The 15,938-nt window shown below is 36.4% G+C and overlaps 1 protein-coding gene across 1 annotated transcript; it reads right to left on the bottom strand.

Moving 5' to 3' along the window:
* Nucleotides 1–215: 215 nt before the first annotated feature.
* Nucleotides 216–2,238, bottom strand: si:ch211-39i2.2 (DNA damage-inducible transcript 4-like protein-like). Its single transcript, XM_053484296.1, has 2 exons — nt 1,974–2,238; nt 216–1,148 (listed from the first exon to the last, which is right to left on the bottom strand). Exons 1-2 carry the CDS (start codon nt 2,122–2,124, stop codon nt 694–696), a joined length of 606 nt encoding a protein of 201 aa, XP_053340271.1. The 5' UTR covers nt 2,125–2,238; the 3' UTR covers nt 216–693.
* Nucleotides 2,239–15,938: the final 13,700 nt, after the last annotated feature.

Genomic DNA, 15,938 nt, shown 5'->3' with positions numbered 1-15,938 from the left:
TTTTTAAACTAAAAGTAAACTCGGCTTAGTTTTTCTTTTAGGAATAAACCGTTTATTACTTCTTTAAAGAATGAGTTGTTTAAAATAAACCCTGCTTAGTGTGCTTGTTTAAAGAATGGGGTGTTTTAAAACAAAAATAAATCCTCCTTAGTGCTTCTTGAAAGACGTGTTAAGAGAAAAGGAAAAAAAAAGAAGAAAAAGAGAGATGCCATCGGTCATTTAAAAACAGTGCAAATATTTTATTTTTCTTTAGTCCTGAGACAATAAAGGATAAAATGTGCTTATGCTCATATAACATTTGAGAACATAAGGAAAAAAAAAAAAAAATCACAAATTACAGTTTTTCTAAATAGTTACACAAAGATAAAACACCTGTTATATAAAACACAGATAAGAGTGTTTTTCCGGGAGACATTTCCCCCCCTCAGAAAACAATCACAAACGCACCTCAAGCAGCCCAAAAACACATTCCTTAAAGGTAAATAACACTCATAACATCTGTACGCAGTGTAAACAGTGCAGTAGTGTGCAAAAGGTAGCAGTTCAGCAGTAACAAGTTTAACATGTATCTTCAGTAGTAAAGGTAATTAATAAATAAACATAAGAGCAATGTGCAAATTGGCTAGTGACAGTTTTCTTTAACACATGCAGTGATACAGATCTTCCTGATCCTCCTCTTCTTCCTCCCTGCCTTTAAAACTCAATCACTGTAGGACTGGCGGACGAGTAAAGCTTTCTTTTGATGAGCCGATACTCGGGTCGAAGCCGCAGGACTCTCTCAGACCCGAACAGCTGCTTTAACTGTGGCCAGCGCTGCAGCTCGGCTCTGAAGACCACTGACAGCTCGAAGGTGGGCGTGAGGTCGTGCTCCAGCGTCACCGTGCCCGCTTTCTGCAAACCCAACTGCGTCTCTGTGAACAGGTGAATGAGCGCTCCTCTTAAACCGCACGGCTCGTGCTCTGAAGCACGGAGGACGTCCCTGGCTACACGCATGCTCATGCGAGTCGGCACCAGCAGCTCGCTGCACTGCAGACTCGCTGCTTTCGCCATCACGAGACACTTTTCAATGCGTGCAGCCAAATCCTGCTGCTGTAGCTGGATACTCGCTTCCAGGTCATCGTCCTCTAGACTGCACTCTGACTCCAGACCTGTGAGAGGGGGAGATTAAAGTTTCTTTAACACCCGCATCATTTAATGCCTCCATGTTGTACAGGCTATAATTCCCTATGCAACACTTTAACCATTGTTACTGCACTCTGTGTTGAACGTATTTAAGTAGCTAAGAAATATTCACATTAGAACTGTATTATACAGCTGTTGCTGTTAGTCTCAGTGCTGCTACCATTGAGGGGTCGCTGCACACCCCGCATGCCTTTCCTGACACAACCGTCCCATTTTGTCCGAGTCTGGGACTGGCACTGGGGTTTGGGCATTGGCCGAGAATCGAACCCGAGCCTTCCACATAGGCAGGGGAAGGCGGAAAACCTAACACAGATAAGAGTCACTAATTCCTATCAGAACTGTATTACATAACAAATACTAAAAATACTAAATAAATGTGATTTTTTTTTAATCAAACTGTCAGTAGTCACTTTTTAATATATTTCTTAAACGGAACTAGACAAAGAGTGGGAAGCTGAAGCGGTCAGCAGAGATGTGTATATACGTATGTGTGTGTGTGGGTTGGTCGGTCACGCTGGTATCAGCTGAGCAGGTCTCGATTACGTCAGCTGCAAGCCTCCCTAGTGTAAACCGTATTGCGCATGCGCACATAGCCACTGAGCTTGCAGTGAAACTACATAATATCTACCACTTCTTTTAAGCCTAGACACAAATATATAACTAATATTTTTTAAATGTATGTCAATTTTTTATGCTGTAATTATGTTTGCGTTAAATATTGCTTGTCACTTTCAGTTTTCATATAATGTACTTTATATATATATATATATAAGGCATTTCTCTATACTTACTAGTGGAGCTGCTCGCTTTCTTCAGGCGTCCAGCGTCTTCCTTCCCGGCTCTGAAGCGCTGCAGCACCTTCCTCCACTTCCCAGGTAGGTTATCCTGGTCAGCTCCACTCGCCAATCCGTAACCGAACACCAAAGCCTGACTGTAAACCATTTTCGTTTCGTTTCTTCCCTGAACTCTGAGATATCTCCGGTCGCCTGGACCCCGAACCTTCTCCCTCTTCACTCGTGTTCATGAACATTCTAGAAACTGAAGTGCGCGACTACGGAGCGCTCGCGCCGTATTTATGCTCCACTGGCCTTGCATCAGCTGGACCACAAAGCGCTCTGATTGGCTGCAGCGCTCTCGCGCGTGGTGGGACGGCCTCGGTTGCTATGGGAACGTCCCACGTTGCGCAACACTGTAGTGAAGTTAGATCAGCTTCTGCTACATGCAATTCCCAGAGACTCTTTCAGCTCTAAGAATGAGACATAACGTCACAACACTTTATTATTTCTTTCATTTTACATATTTTATTAGTTTTTTTTTATTACTTTACAATTATTTTACTGATTATGAAGGTCCCAGGTTCAAACCTTACCATCACCAAGTTGCCACAGTTGGGCACTTGAGCAAGGCCCTTGACACTCAAATGCTTAGATGTATAGTGTGTTCAGAAAGATAACATAGAGTAGTGCGTTGACACGTTCTTGTACAACAAGTTGTACGTATCTGAGGAGTTCTTGGCTAAACATCCTCTGTGTTTTTTGTGTGAAAATATTAACCATCGAAAAAAAGCGTTTTTTAAAGCTGACAATAAATACATGGAAGTCAGTGGAAAATTTAAGGCAGCTTTTCCTGAGACAACTATACCACATTGCAATATTGTGTGAGATTTAATAAATAAATACATGAATAATAATGAGCTTCATTAAACTAATATTTTCCCATAACCTACTCTATGCGGCCACTGCGGAGGGACTTTTTGAACACATTTTATAATGAAATAAAAATGTAAGTTGCACTGGATAAGGGCTTTTGCCAAATGCCATAAATGTAAATGTACTGTTGCCTTGCACCTCCAGGGTCTGGTTTCGATTTCCGCATTTATGCCGGCTGCCTTTCCTGACGCAACAACGTTTCCATTTTATTCAGGCTTGGTATCAACTGTGGCTGGGGTTTGGGCGTAGGGTGAGTATTACACCCAGGCCTTCCGCAAGGCAGGCAAGAAACCTACCACTGAGCCCCCAGTGCCCATATACACAGCAGTATATCAATATTGTAATAAATTCTGTCAGAACACTTTACTAAAACCATTTAAAAGTTTGAAGCTTTCTACAATTTGTTTTCAGGGTTAAAATACATAGATATGTTTTAATTGTAAAATTACAACAAAAATAAAAACATTATGAATGTCTTAATTAACAATAAGCACTATTTTTAATTTTTTTTACTGTATATTACTGTATATATAGTGTTTGGACATTCAATGATCGAAATTTTTATTGCAATGTACAGACAAAAAAACAGGTAAAACTTGTAATACAATAAGTGTCTTCATTAGGTGCAACAATAAATGTATTATGCAGATGAAAACATTTTTTAAATGTCCATTTATTTAAACACAAGTAAAAACCTTATCTTAAGTTGTTTGTTAACTTGGAGATATGAATCTAGACTGCATTATGAACAGACAGTGATTGTGAAACGAGCCAGAGAGCCGCTATTGTCGTGTAAATCGGCCTCTTTATCCTAATTGTGTAGAAACCAAAGGGGGAATTTGTCTGGGATGGAAGGTTGTGTGGTTAATCAGTTAAAGACGTTGCATGAGGCTGTGGTAGATGTTTACGGGTGAGGCTCATTTACAGTTGTTACAGCCTGGGCATTGAAACCAGTGTTCAAGGAACGAAAATGAAAAGTGGAACCAAGTGAAACCAAGAAACGTAATGATTGTTAACTAAAAGAAGAACAGAAATGGAAATTTGACATCTGTGACACATTTACCAATAAATCTTCATTTTGTCCTGTCCAGTAACTTTCCAGTGGAAAGATCAGACCAAGCTGCATTTTTCATTTACTGTTAATAGTTTATTCCTGGCTACCATTTTATTTCTTTTTTTATCATCACATCTGCTGATTTTATTCAGTGCATCACAGGTGAAAACTCTGAAAGAAGAAACAAAATAAATTTAGAAGTCTTAGGCACTATATTATCTGAAGTACAAATTACTTTATATGTTTATCATTTCTGCATTATTATATACAAAACCCATTTACTATGTCCAAAATTTACTTAAAAATTAATAAAGAAATATTATTGCAGAAGAATATTTACATGTCTGTTAGAAAAGCAATGTTACGACGAAACAGGTTTTTTAGAGAGGAAAAAAACGAATGTAGACTCCTGGGTTTTACAAGAAAATAAAAACGAGCGAGTGTGACGAAGTTAGCAGAAAACATCGAACAGCTGTTTTACTTTTAAAACTGCACAAATCTGTATCTAAGACTACTGCTTATTTTTAAGCAAAGGGTTCTCACACCAAATATTGACTGTGTTCATTTAATTTCTCTTTAGTGACCTTTATAAAAGTTTCTTTTATTATGATTTGGTAAAATATAGAAATGTTTTTAATGGCGTGTTTGATTATGGTATTTTTTTGTATGTTCCCAAAGTGAATGTGCAGTACTGTAAGTAAATAGCTGTTAGGTTTTACTGAGAGTGCTAGAAAATTTGCGTTCTTTTGGTAACTTTATTACACTTTGGCTTGGATGTGGATGCTGGACAGATTGTGAGACAAATTTATAAGACAAAGCAATAATCTGGAAAGACAAATCAGGCAAAATCAGACAATCAGCAAACAGGTGGAATGTGGCAGAAGCATAAACAAGCATAAACAAACCTATCAAAGCCATATCTGGAAAATCCAGGGGCTTGAGAGCAAAGGTTTAGTGACATCAGTGATAAAGTGAGACCTTTTAGCAATGGTATAAAATTCCGGGCTATTCACGGGCGCACAGGATGGCACAATGAGTAAGGCTGCTTTATGGATGGGTGATGACTAAGTGTTTTAATCAAAAGAAAGTGAAATGAATGAGAGATACGTGTAAAACAAACATATGAACTAAGTTACATAAAAATGGCTGAACAATATGTAGATAGCAATATGTAAAAATCAATATGTAAATGAATTCTTTACCTGTGTTGTGTTATTTTTTTTTTAAACATTATTTAAAATGATGTGAGCTTTGTCTGGTAAATAAAAAGTTAAAAATCTGCATGTACTGTGAACTGTACATCTCAGGGTACATATGCAAATGAAGTACAGACATACATGCTGTTCCCTCGAGGGCACAATAGCGTTTTCTAAAGGAATGTAGGTACATTGTGTTACTTTTCAGGGTTGCTAAATGTACCAAAGACACACCCATGAGGAATCTACCCTAGTGCCCCCATGACATTAAGTATGTAGTTTGGTTCTGTGCGTGAGAAGCTCTAGTATGGTAACTATCCTGCAGTAATGTGAGAGACGTGTCTGTGATCATGTGGTGGAGTAATTTTACTTTACTTTAGTTTGGTCACAACATGAATGGGGCATGAATGAGTACTGTAGGTGTGGGTGTGGTGAGCGGAGAATGCAAGAAAGAAATAATTCCACTCTATGATGTACACTGTACGATAAATTAGCAGACATCTTTATGTAGTGTGACGTATTACACCCATATGACTCATCTTTAACAAATCTTTATTCTAGTTCAATAGATCAGCATCTTAGTCAATTGCCCCAGGTAAGAATCTGACGTTGGTCCAGGGTTTATTTTGGGTGGCTGTGTTGGCCTTTTGTATACAATGTTGTGCTCAGTTTTCATATTATCCCTACCAACGCTGGTCCAAATTCAGCTGGCGCTAAGTGACTAGATGACAGGCCGAGGCTGATCAGTGAATAGGTGGTGCTCAAAACAAATACAGTGACTGTGAACTGGAACAATAGACCATGTGACTGGTCTATTTAAAGTTTGCACTCCATGGATGAGTAGTGCATTGTGGGAGTTGCATATTTACAAACCTTCTTATTTTAATTAATCGAAAAGTAAAAAAAATAATGTAATATAATGTTGTTCTTCTTCTTTTGTAGTTCTTTCTCCTCCTGTTAGGGGTGGCTACAGTGGATGATCCAATTTACAGTTTTGGGTGTGGATACTGGCTGGGAAGTCTTTCGCATTTTTTATAAAAATATAAAAAGTCTGATTGGGCTCAGATCCAAATATTGACAAAGCTGAGGGATGAGGGTCATGCTCACTACCAGACAGGCAATGTGCATGACAGGCAAGATGAACTAGACTGGCAGTGTCAAACTTATCTGTATGTGTTTGTTCCAACCAAAGCAGGAGCCACACCTGATTCCACATGTTTAATGAATGGATCTTTGCTTTCAGTAGACTTTCGGGTGTAGCTGCTGCTTGGTTGCTGTCCACCTACACCAGCCCTTACTGGATAAGATCAACCCTGGACTAGACCACTAAAAATACAAAACAAAATGAAACACAAAATGTGTGTTCACTCACAAAAAGGAAAAGACAATTTTCTATGGAAAGCATGTTAATAAAACAACTATATAGAGCGCTTGACTTACAGTATAAATAAAAGTGATTTTTGAGTCTGCAGAAATTATAATTTGTACGTCCCAGGGAACATATATAATATAACATATATGTAAAATATAATATTTTACCAGCTGTTCCTAAATAAAAGTTAAAGATAACAGGATAAGGTACAAATGAAATATCTATGAGGAATCTACTCCAGTGACAAGACACTGCAAGATACAGCTTAATTAGTAAAGCAATAAATGAGCCTGGAAATGTTCATGATTGCTGGAGAGTTAAGACAGTATAAGTCCTGGCCCACTCAAAACACCATGACTGATGTACATGAGTGTATACGTATGTGGGTAAAGAATGCAAAAAAGAAAGAGTTTTTCTTATGATGGACAGCATACAATAAATATACAGATATTTAGCAGACACGATGATGTAGAGCAGCCATAGTCAGGAACTATGGTCATGGGTTACTGTCCCTGGTAGCATATTGAATCTGGTCCAACATCTATGTCAAGGATCGTAGATATGCAGTGTTGTTCTCACCCTGGCTGACCCTGGATGACTGAAAGTTTGTTTGCCCTGGTCCATTGTCCAATAGACAAAATTACATTGAGCTAATGTTGGTTAGTTTGTTACCTCAGATCAAGCTGTACATCAATCGATTACTCAATTAATCCTTCAAACAATTAATAAATAGATCGATCAATCGATCAATCAATCAATCAATCAAGCAATAAACATGTTATGTTCATGTATTTTATAGTTGGTGGTTATTTGAGTGCCCAGTGAAGAGCAAGTAATTGTTTTAAAGCAGCCAGTGACTCAACTCTTCGCACAGTCAGAAGAAGGTCATTTCATCAGTCTGGTGCTAGGTCAGACAAGTACTGTCTATAGTACCAGTCAATTGTTTGTCCGCAACAATACTGTATTTTTGTGTTATTTTATAGTTTTTTCCACCATAAAATAACACATACTGAATTAGGTAATTTAGTAACAACAACAACAAAAGTCAGTTGTTATTTTAGGACATGAAGGACAGCTGGCCTGGAACAGTTCTTGCAAGAAAAATATGGTCAATATTGTTATCATTACAGCAAATATTGTATTTTACATGTATTCTAATATATTGTTAACAGTATTGTTATCAGTTGTTTAAGGGAGATCATTGCATATTTTGGATGCTTTCAGTAGTGTTTTATTTCTTTAGAAAAACATAAAAATAAGGAAAGCCCACTGAATTAGAAGCTGTGTCCAGACATTTGACTCTATACCTTGAGTAATATCAGTACATGTTATACTGTGCTCTAGGTTTAAAGTCAACGTGGTGTAAGAAAGGAGTGTCTTCGCGTGTGTAATTGTAGCGTTTTTGACTTTGCAGTGTTTTTTATGTATCTGATGTGGAAAGTGACAGGAAGCCATGGCACAAGTGCCGCAACAAGGTGATGTAGGAGAATTTAGAAAGACTTAAAAGCAGAAGTTCAGTGTTTCATTGGTTTGTTCAAGCTACATAAAATTGACAGATTTTTTTTACCTTTTTTTTCTTTCTTGTCTTTTTTTAACCATCACCCTAAACCCCTTTTCCTTGACTGTTATGTGATTTCCACTCTTTCATTTGACCATTTCTATAAACATTATTTAATTTTAACTAAAAATAACTGAATAAAAGTTGTGAAATACATATAGACGCAGCTACAGACAGGTGTGCAGCGGTGAGTCTGCCTTTCCCCCGTAGTTTTTATTGAGACAGTATGAGTCAGACATTACCCGCAGGTGATCCAGACTCAGACGGGAAACAAACGTTAAATATTTCACCACTGCTCATGCTGACAATGCTTTTCCTTCTGCTGAGATCACTGAATCAGGCCACCTTCCACCTGAGTTCACTTTACATGGGAAAGTCCTGGCTCCGTCTCAAGTACCACTAATCAATTATTATTGAATATTATAATATCACCTTACTTACAGTATGAGACTGTTAATGACACAGGAAATTGGCACATCTCCCATACAGTCCTGACCAGGAAACAATATTAAATAACTTTGAGGTTTGCTAGTACTTTATGGAAGAGATAAAACGCACAGAGCAAAGGAGTAAAAAAAAAATTTCTTTACATATGAATAAGGAGGAGAACTGAATAATAATAAAAAAAACCTCTGACTTACAATATTGTACTTTTTTTTGCTACTTCTACTACTACTGGATAAAGTTACTTAATAATGTATAGTACTTATAGTAAATAATATTGTAGATAAGGTTTAGATAAATAATGGGAATAATAGCAGTAAAGGTATTAAATATTATGATGTGAGAGATGATTGAGTCAAACCAGGACTTTAGATTTTACAGAATAACAGAATGTTATAATGAGAGTAAAAACTACTTTAATTTCTCTATGCAATTCTCTACTACACTAATTTACTTATCCTATCAAGGTATAAAGTTTTCTTTGTACACCAGAGCAATGATTGCACTGCTGCTTTCATGTCTAAAATGCTGGCCCCCCAGGAACTCCTTTAATGGGAAAATGGCTTGGAGCAAGGCCAATACTGTATGGGAATGTGGCAATTACTCCCAGCCGATTTCCTTTAATGTGCAAGTGGTACTGGTGAATGATTGTGTGGACACAGGCAGATCTACAATGCACAAGTTATCTGTCAATTTTTAAAGATCAGACATTCCACTTGCTTAAAGTTAACATAATAATTGTTTATAATAACTACAATTTATTTTCCTTTAACTGCCTTGCTTTTAATTTTTAATAGGTATACTAGTTAACATTTAATTGGTGCACTTACATATGGTTAATAAATTCAATAAAAAATTTAAATAGTTTACAAATTAAAAGTTTGGCCTGCAAATTATACACTTTTCAATGTCTTTTCATTATGGTTAATGAAAAATGAGGATTAAACACCAGTATATAAATATATTTTTTTACTTAAACAAATTTTTATTTTAATTATTATTTATTTTATTTATATTTTTTGTAATTTTTTTAAATTTATTATTCTCCCCCCAAACATGTACTAGTAGAAGCAGTAAGAACCTGGTCTGAGAATGTTAAGCATCCTTGGTCATAAAGCTGAGCAAGAAGATGCAGAGAGAGTGTAGAACTTCATAATTAATATTGTTAAGTATTTAAAGTATGGAATAGTTTGGAATTTTTTGTCACTGCATAGTTCCATGTGTGTAATTTTATAATTTTAATATCCTCCTGTTTCTCTTCCTACATGCATTCTTCTAAGATCAGGTGTGTCTGTGCCGGTAATGTATGTATTTAGCTAAATGACTAAAGCAGCATTAACCTTAATGCTTAAATGAATGTAAAGCAACATTTGCAAGCCTACTGTAAACAGTAAAGAGTGTGCAATAATCTTAATTTAATCCATACTTTTACTGCTTAGTGGGTGCGTGACATTAAGTCTTAACATCTTTCTGCCTTCCAGCTGCTTCTGTATGTGCATGTACATGCATATGTGAGTCACTCTGGTGTTTTTCCCCTTAATGGTGACTTCACCTTCACTCATGAATACTGTTTACTGTAATGAAAGGTGTGCTGTGTATAGAGCTATGTGTAGAGCTGTGTGCAGTTCAGTCACATGAATATGGAAATGTGGCTTTTTAGGAACTACTTGAGGAAGTTATTTTACGGGAACATGAACTGGTTTACCACCGAATATGTCAAAAAGAAAAAGAGACTTGAGCTTTATTAAACATTTGAGCTAAAAAAACTTACAAGGAACTGATATAAAAATAGTTGTTGTTGCGGCCCTATGCCCCACCAGGAGTGGGAGAAGCCCCACTACAGGCTTAAAGAAAGAAGAAAAAGATATAAAAATAGATAAAGTGATGTGGCATCATTTCTCTCAACTGTATTTTATTGCCAGATTGCTGTCTTTTTGAAAAAAAAAAAATTGTCTGGGAGGAGACACAAGCGGTGGTAAGTTTTGGGAGCCAAAATGGATCTAAGCAGTAATTTTCTGACTGGCTTTCAGGTATAAAAAATAACAGCAACATAAAGTGTCTTAGTAAAGTATTGCTTAGCCACAAAGTCTCTCACACCATTCCTCCAAACATTAAAACATTCAGTGAGCCCTAGTGCCCTGTGGAAGGGGCCATCATCCTGAAAGATAGAATAAAGATGATAGGTCAGAAGAGCTTTGTATTGATTTGATCATTGTTGCTCACTGACAAACTGTTAGTAAACTGGAATCCTATTAATAATGTCAAAAATTATGTATTGATAAAAATAATAATAATAATAATAATAATAGTAACAAAAATAATAATAATAAAATAATAATAATAAAATAATAATAATAATAATAATAATAATAACTAACATGCTTCTAATTTCTCATGTGATGTTAGTGAATTACATGAGCAGTAAAACTATAACGGGCCTAAAGTTTGGCCTTATGGGACAAACATTTTTTTTAAAAATAGCTTACACAAATGTACTTTAATTTAATTAATTAATAATACCCAAGCCAGTACTTGTTGCCAAGCATTATTGTGCACTCTTTTGTACTGAGGTTAATTACACATTTGTAGGGTCCTGGTGGACTAGTTGTAAGCATTTGTTGCTTTCACTGCTATGGCCCTAGTCCAATTTCCAGTGATGAAACTAACCCAAATTGCTGGGAGTTGCAGTAGCCAGTGTGTCCTTTATGTTTGTTCTAAGCCCAAATGAATAGGGAGGGTTGTATCAGAAAGGGCAGCTGATGTAAAAACCTGTGGCAAATCAAATTTACAGATCTGGTGGTTGGCTGTGCCAACCCTTAACAGGAGCAGCCAAAAGAAGGACAACAACAATTACATGTTGATCATTTGAACATTCCGTGGACCTGTCCTAAAGGGTTTATTCAGAGTTTCGTATTGTAAGTATTGTAAGAAAATGTTATGATATTATTTATATTTGAATTCGTAGACATCCTATTTAAATAATAATATTAACAACAACAACAATAATAACAACAACAATAACAACAACAAAAACAACAACAATAATAATAATAATAATAATAATAATAATAATAAAAGGCAGCTCATTCATCTGTAATTAATAAAAAAGGTATAGCTGACATGATTTTAATTCCTCATCTAATGCTTCTGAATTATATGAGCCGTAAAACTATAAAGGGCCTAAAGCTTAGCCTTGCGGGACACTATATAACACTTTAAGCCTCCTGGAAGCTGTAAAAAGGTCTGAGTGGATGATGTAATATCCTGACTCACCTTAATAAAGTTATATAGTACTATGGATGAGTTCCCTCAGGTTCCTCTGGATTTTCCCTGATCTTTCCTTGTCTCAGGGACTTTTTTTCTTATCTCTGTTTACCCTGGTTTGATTAACCCCTCATACTACAAAGCAAAGAAAGATTATGGATCTAAAGCTACATTGTGATTTTGTTTAAGCTACTCTCTGAAAATGTCCATTCATGAAAGAAATATAAAAAATAGGCTAAACTCAAAGCTTCTCAGGTGATTTTTGACATGCCTCATTTTGAACAGAGTATGCCTTTACCTTGTGATCCGTCATACACAATCATGAGATGTCCATGAGTAAAAGACCGGTTATCTTTTTTTTTCTTTTACAACAGTAGAGAATCACTGGCCCAGAACCGGACAGACACGTTCTCTCAGTCAGCTGATCTACATATGACTGAAAACAACATCTGCATGTCTTCAAAATACCTCCAGGCCAAATGCATGCAAAATACCTTAATGTTAAAGTTTTATCTGATACAGTACCTTTAAATGTGAAACACACACACACAAATACACACACAATAATATAATTTTATTTTGGCTGCAGTAAAATATTTGAATTGTGTGAATGTTTTAAAAGAGGCCATATTTTCAAAACCTATCAAGCACCATGATGAAATTGGCTCTCATGAAGTTTCTCATGTAGTTTCAGCACTATCCTTGTAGATTTTGATATTGCGTTGAAAGGTAATTAACCCAATTCCACTAATTTCAATCTCCTTAGTTAGTTGCTTTCTTTGCTTGATGCAGCCAAATAATTTAACACGTTTGAAATAGTGACTTTTTTTGGCCAGGCTTTGTATTTCCCCATAAGTCATTCACACATTTTAATGCTACTTCGATTTCTGTAAACAGATCTACTGATTTGTTGCTCGATTACTTTATCAGGGTTATTTTAAGTAATAGAATTAAAACTGCTTCGACAGATGCAATGGTAAGATTAGATTTAAAAAAAGCTTGTTTGTGGAAAAGAATATAAAAAAATTGAGCTTTGACACATGATTGGCAGGAGGTTTCAATTTCAATTGAACATTAATCTGATATGATACCAGTGAAATGATTTAATCATGACAGACATGATCTGACACGCCCGTTTTTAGTGTTTCCTCATAGATCTCGTGAAAAAATACACAAAAAGAAGGAAAATATGTCTATGAATAGGGTTAGAAAATGTTGTGTTTGTTTCACAATAATTTCATATGAGAAATTTATATATACCCACTGGGCGCTTTATTGGGCACACCCGTATGACTGTCCTGTGAGCCTGGAGCTTATCATGGAAGAGTTTAGGTATAAGGCACTACTGGCAATTAGGGAACACCAGTCAGTCTAATACGCACATCATGATTATGGGAGGAAACCAGAGTACCAGTAGGCAAGTGCAGAGAAAACATGCAAACTCCACACACACAGACCCAAGGCAGGAATCAAACCCTTAACTTGGAGTTTTGAGGCCATAGTGCTAACAAATTATGCCAGTGTTCTACCTCATGCAGGCATTAGTTTCAGCTACAGAATGCAGGACAATGTAATCTCCGTGAGTTTGAAAATTAGCACGGTTGTTGGTGTCAGATGGTTTAGTGCGGGCATTTTTAGAAATATTGTGGGCTATTCACTTAAAAAGTCTCTAGATTTTATCCAGAATGGTGCAAAAAAACAAACACCGTCCACTAAGTGGCAGCTCTGTATTCATTTAGCAGATGCTCTTATCCAGAGTGACGTACATTTTTTTTAAATTTGTTATCTCATGACACATCTGAGCAGTTGAGGGCCTTGATCAAGGGCCCAACAGTGGCAACTTGGTTGTTGTGGGATTTGAACCTGGGATTTTCGAAACTGTAGTCCAATGCCTTATCCACTGAGCTACCCCTGACCCCTATTCAGAATCAGCTTGTTAATGAGAGGAGAATCATTAGCTTGGTTCAAGCTGACAAAACTTCTACAGTAACTCAAACAACCACTCTACATGACTATGTTGAGCAGAAAAAAAATTCTCAAAAAACACAACACATAGAACCTTGCTGCCGATGGCCTACAACAGCATGTAGTTATGTTCCAGTAGAATCAGAACTTAGACTCAAACTAGACGGAAAAACCACTCCCAGTCTACTATGTGACTATATTCAAGATATTTTTACTTGCTGGAATATTTTATTTAATTAAAACAGACAGGAGTGGCTAAATGTGTGACAAGATTAAAAAAAATAACTTTGGAAACATCAAAATCATGGCTCTAACTAAAGAGGAGATATAATAGATATAATACTGATTTTATACACCATCTAGTGTTACTCTCGGTAGATACAACTGCTGAAGTGTGCTTCCATTGCTAAACAGTTTTTTTTTTTTTATTATTCTATATGTAACCTGGTAATCAGGTTAGTGCTGACTCACTAGACAGGGATATTTTTATAGTGTTACTTAAGCTACAACACAAACACAAAGACACTTCATGATGATGTCATTGTCGGTAAGTATAGTCGTCATTCACTTCTGTCTTATACAGTCCATACATGGTGCTGAACTTCACATGACACACACAAACGTACATGTCAGCACAATATTTCCCCACTTCCCATGGAGCAGTTGTCATGTAATTTATTAGAAACAAGTCTTTGGACAATCCAGCACATTTATTAGTTCCACATGTTTTAAAAGAAAAAAAAACATTTTTTTTGTTTTAAACTTTTTTTTTTGCGTTTAACCTACACTAAAAGTGAAATCAAAATGTTAAGTAAAAGCAACAAGACAACAAGATGTTATGAACAGATATGTGGCAGATTTAATGATGTACTTTTAAATAAGATACTAATAATTTACTTGCTCAATGTAAACAAACACCTGCACCAATATGTTTTAATTATGAAAAATAAACTGAATATTTTAGCTAGGATGAGTTCATATTTTCACTGATAAAATAAGAGTACTGAAGTGGTATAAGTGAGTTTTAATCCGCTGGAGTCATCTTAAAACAAAACTTCATCTTTATCCGATCATTTTCGATTTCTCATCTGTGATTCACTCTCCAATTACTCAACAGGGAGTGTATTTGGCTGTCGATGAAAGAAGTAGGGATTAGCGTAAACAAGCGTTAAGATGCTCGACCTTAGAAAAAATTAATTTCTTTGTTTTATTAAGAGGCAGCACAGTGGTATAGCAGTCAGCACTGTCGCTTTGCACCTCCAGGGTCTGGGCTCGGTTCCCAGCCAGGCTCGATTCTGGTCTCCCCATGTGTGCATGGAGTTTGTATGTTCCCCCCATACTTGGTGGGTTTCTTCTGGGTTCTCCCAGAGGACCATGCAGATTGGGTAATTGGTGTTCCCAAATTGCCTGTAATGGATTGGTGTACCCCACCTCGAGCCCTAAGCCTCCTGGAATAGGTTCCAGGCCCCCCACCACCCTGTATACAGGATAAAGCGGTATAGAAGATGAGTGTGAGTGAGTGTTTTAATAAGTTAGACAGAGAGTTCTGACAGAAAGACAGACAGACGTGTACTGTATGTGGGCATAAACACGAAATAATGATAATAATTTCACTGATTATTAAGGCTGATCAGATTATTTTTAGCTTTAACTAACTTTGGGAATGTTGTGATCTCACCTCATTGAAAAAAAGTTTTTTTATCTTGATATGTTTTCATCCTTTTTCCTAAAAATGTTCTTTAGCTATCTGTGAAATTAAGTTTACAAAGTGAGCAAAGCCATATGAAAATGACTGGCGTATATGGAATATAAAGCACCAGTCAAACGTTTGGACACAAGTTTGTATTTATTTTCTATATTCTGGAACATTACTGGAATTTGCCAAAACTATGAAATAACACATATGGCATTTAGTTAAAACAAACAAACAAACAAACAAACAAACAAAAAAACAGTCAGTTGTTATTATAAGACATGAAGGTCATCTGTTCTGGAACAGATCTTGCAAGAACAATATTGACAAGTGCATTTGCAAAACCCATCAAGCACCATGATGTAACTGTCTCTCATGAGGACCTTCTCAGGAAGACCAATACTTACCTCTGCTGCGGAGGAGAAGTTCATTTTAACAGCACTTTGGATTAAAGACGCTATGAAGGCTTTACAGAGCATAAGACACATCTCAATATCAACT

Source organism: Clarias gariepinus, chromosome 2, assembly GCF_024256425.1.
Source record: "Clarias gariepinus isolate MV-2021 ecotype Netherlands chromosome 2, CGAR_prim_01v2, whole genome shotgun sequence".
In the NCBI taxonomy this organism is placed as follows: Eukaryota; Metazoa; Chordata; class Actinopteri; order Siluriformes; family Clariidae; genus Clarias; species Clarias gariepinus.
Note: the sequence above shows the minus strand (reverse complement) of the source record. Positions and strands in the feature narration are given on the sequence as shown.

Coding starts and splice junctions, on each gene's coding strand:
- si:ch211-39i2.2 (XM_053484296.1), bottom strand. CDS start 2,124: ATGGTTTACAGTCAGGCTTTGGTGTTCGGTTACGGATTGGCGAGTGGA. Junction 1,149..1,973: donor GAAAGCGAGCAGCTCCACTA/GTAAGTATAGAG, acceptor CCCCTCTCACAG/GTCTGGAGTCAGAGTGCAGT.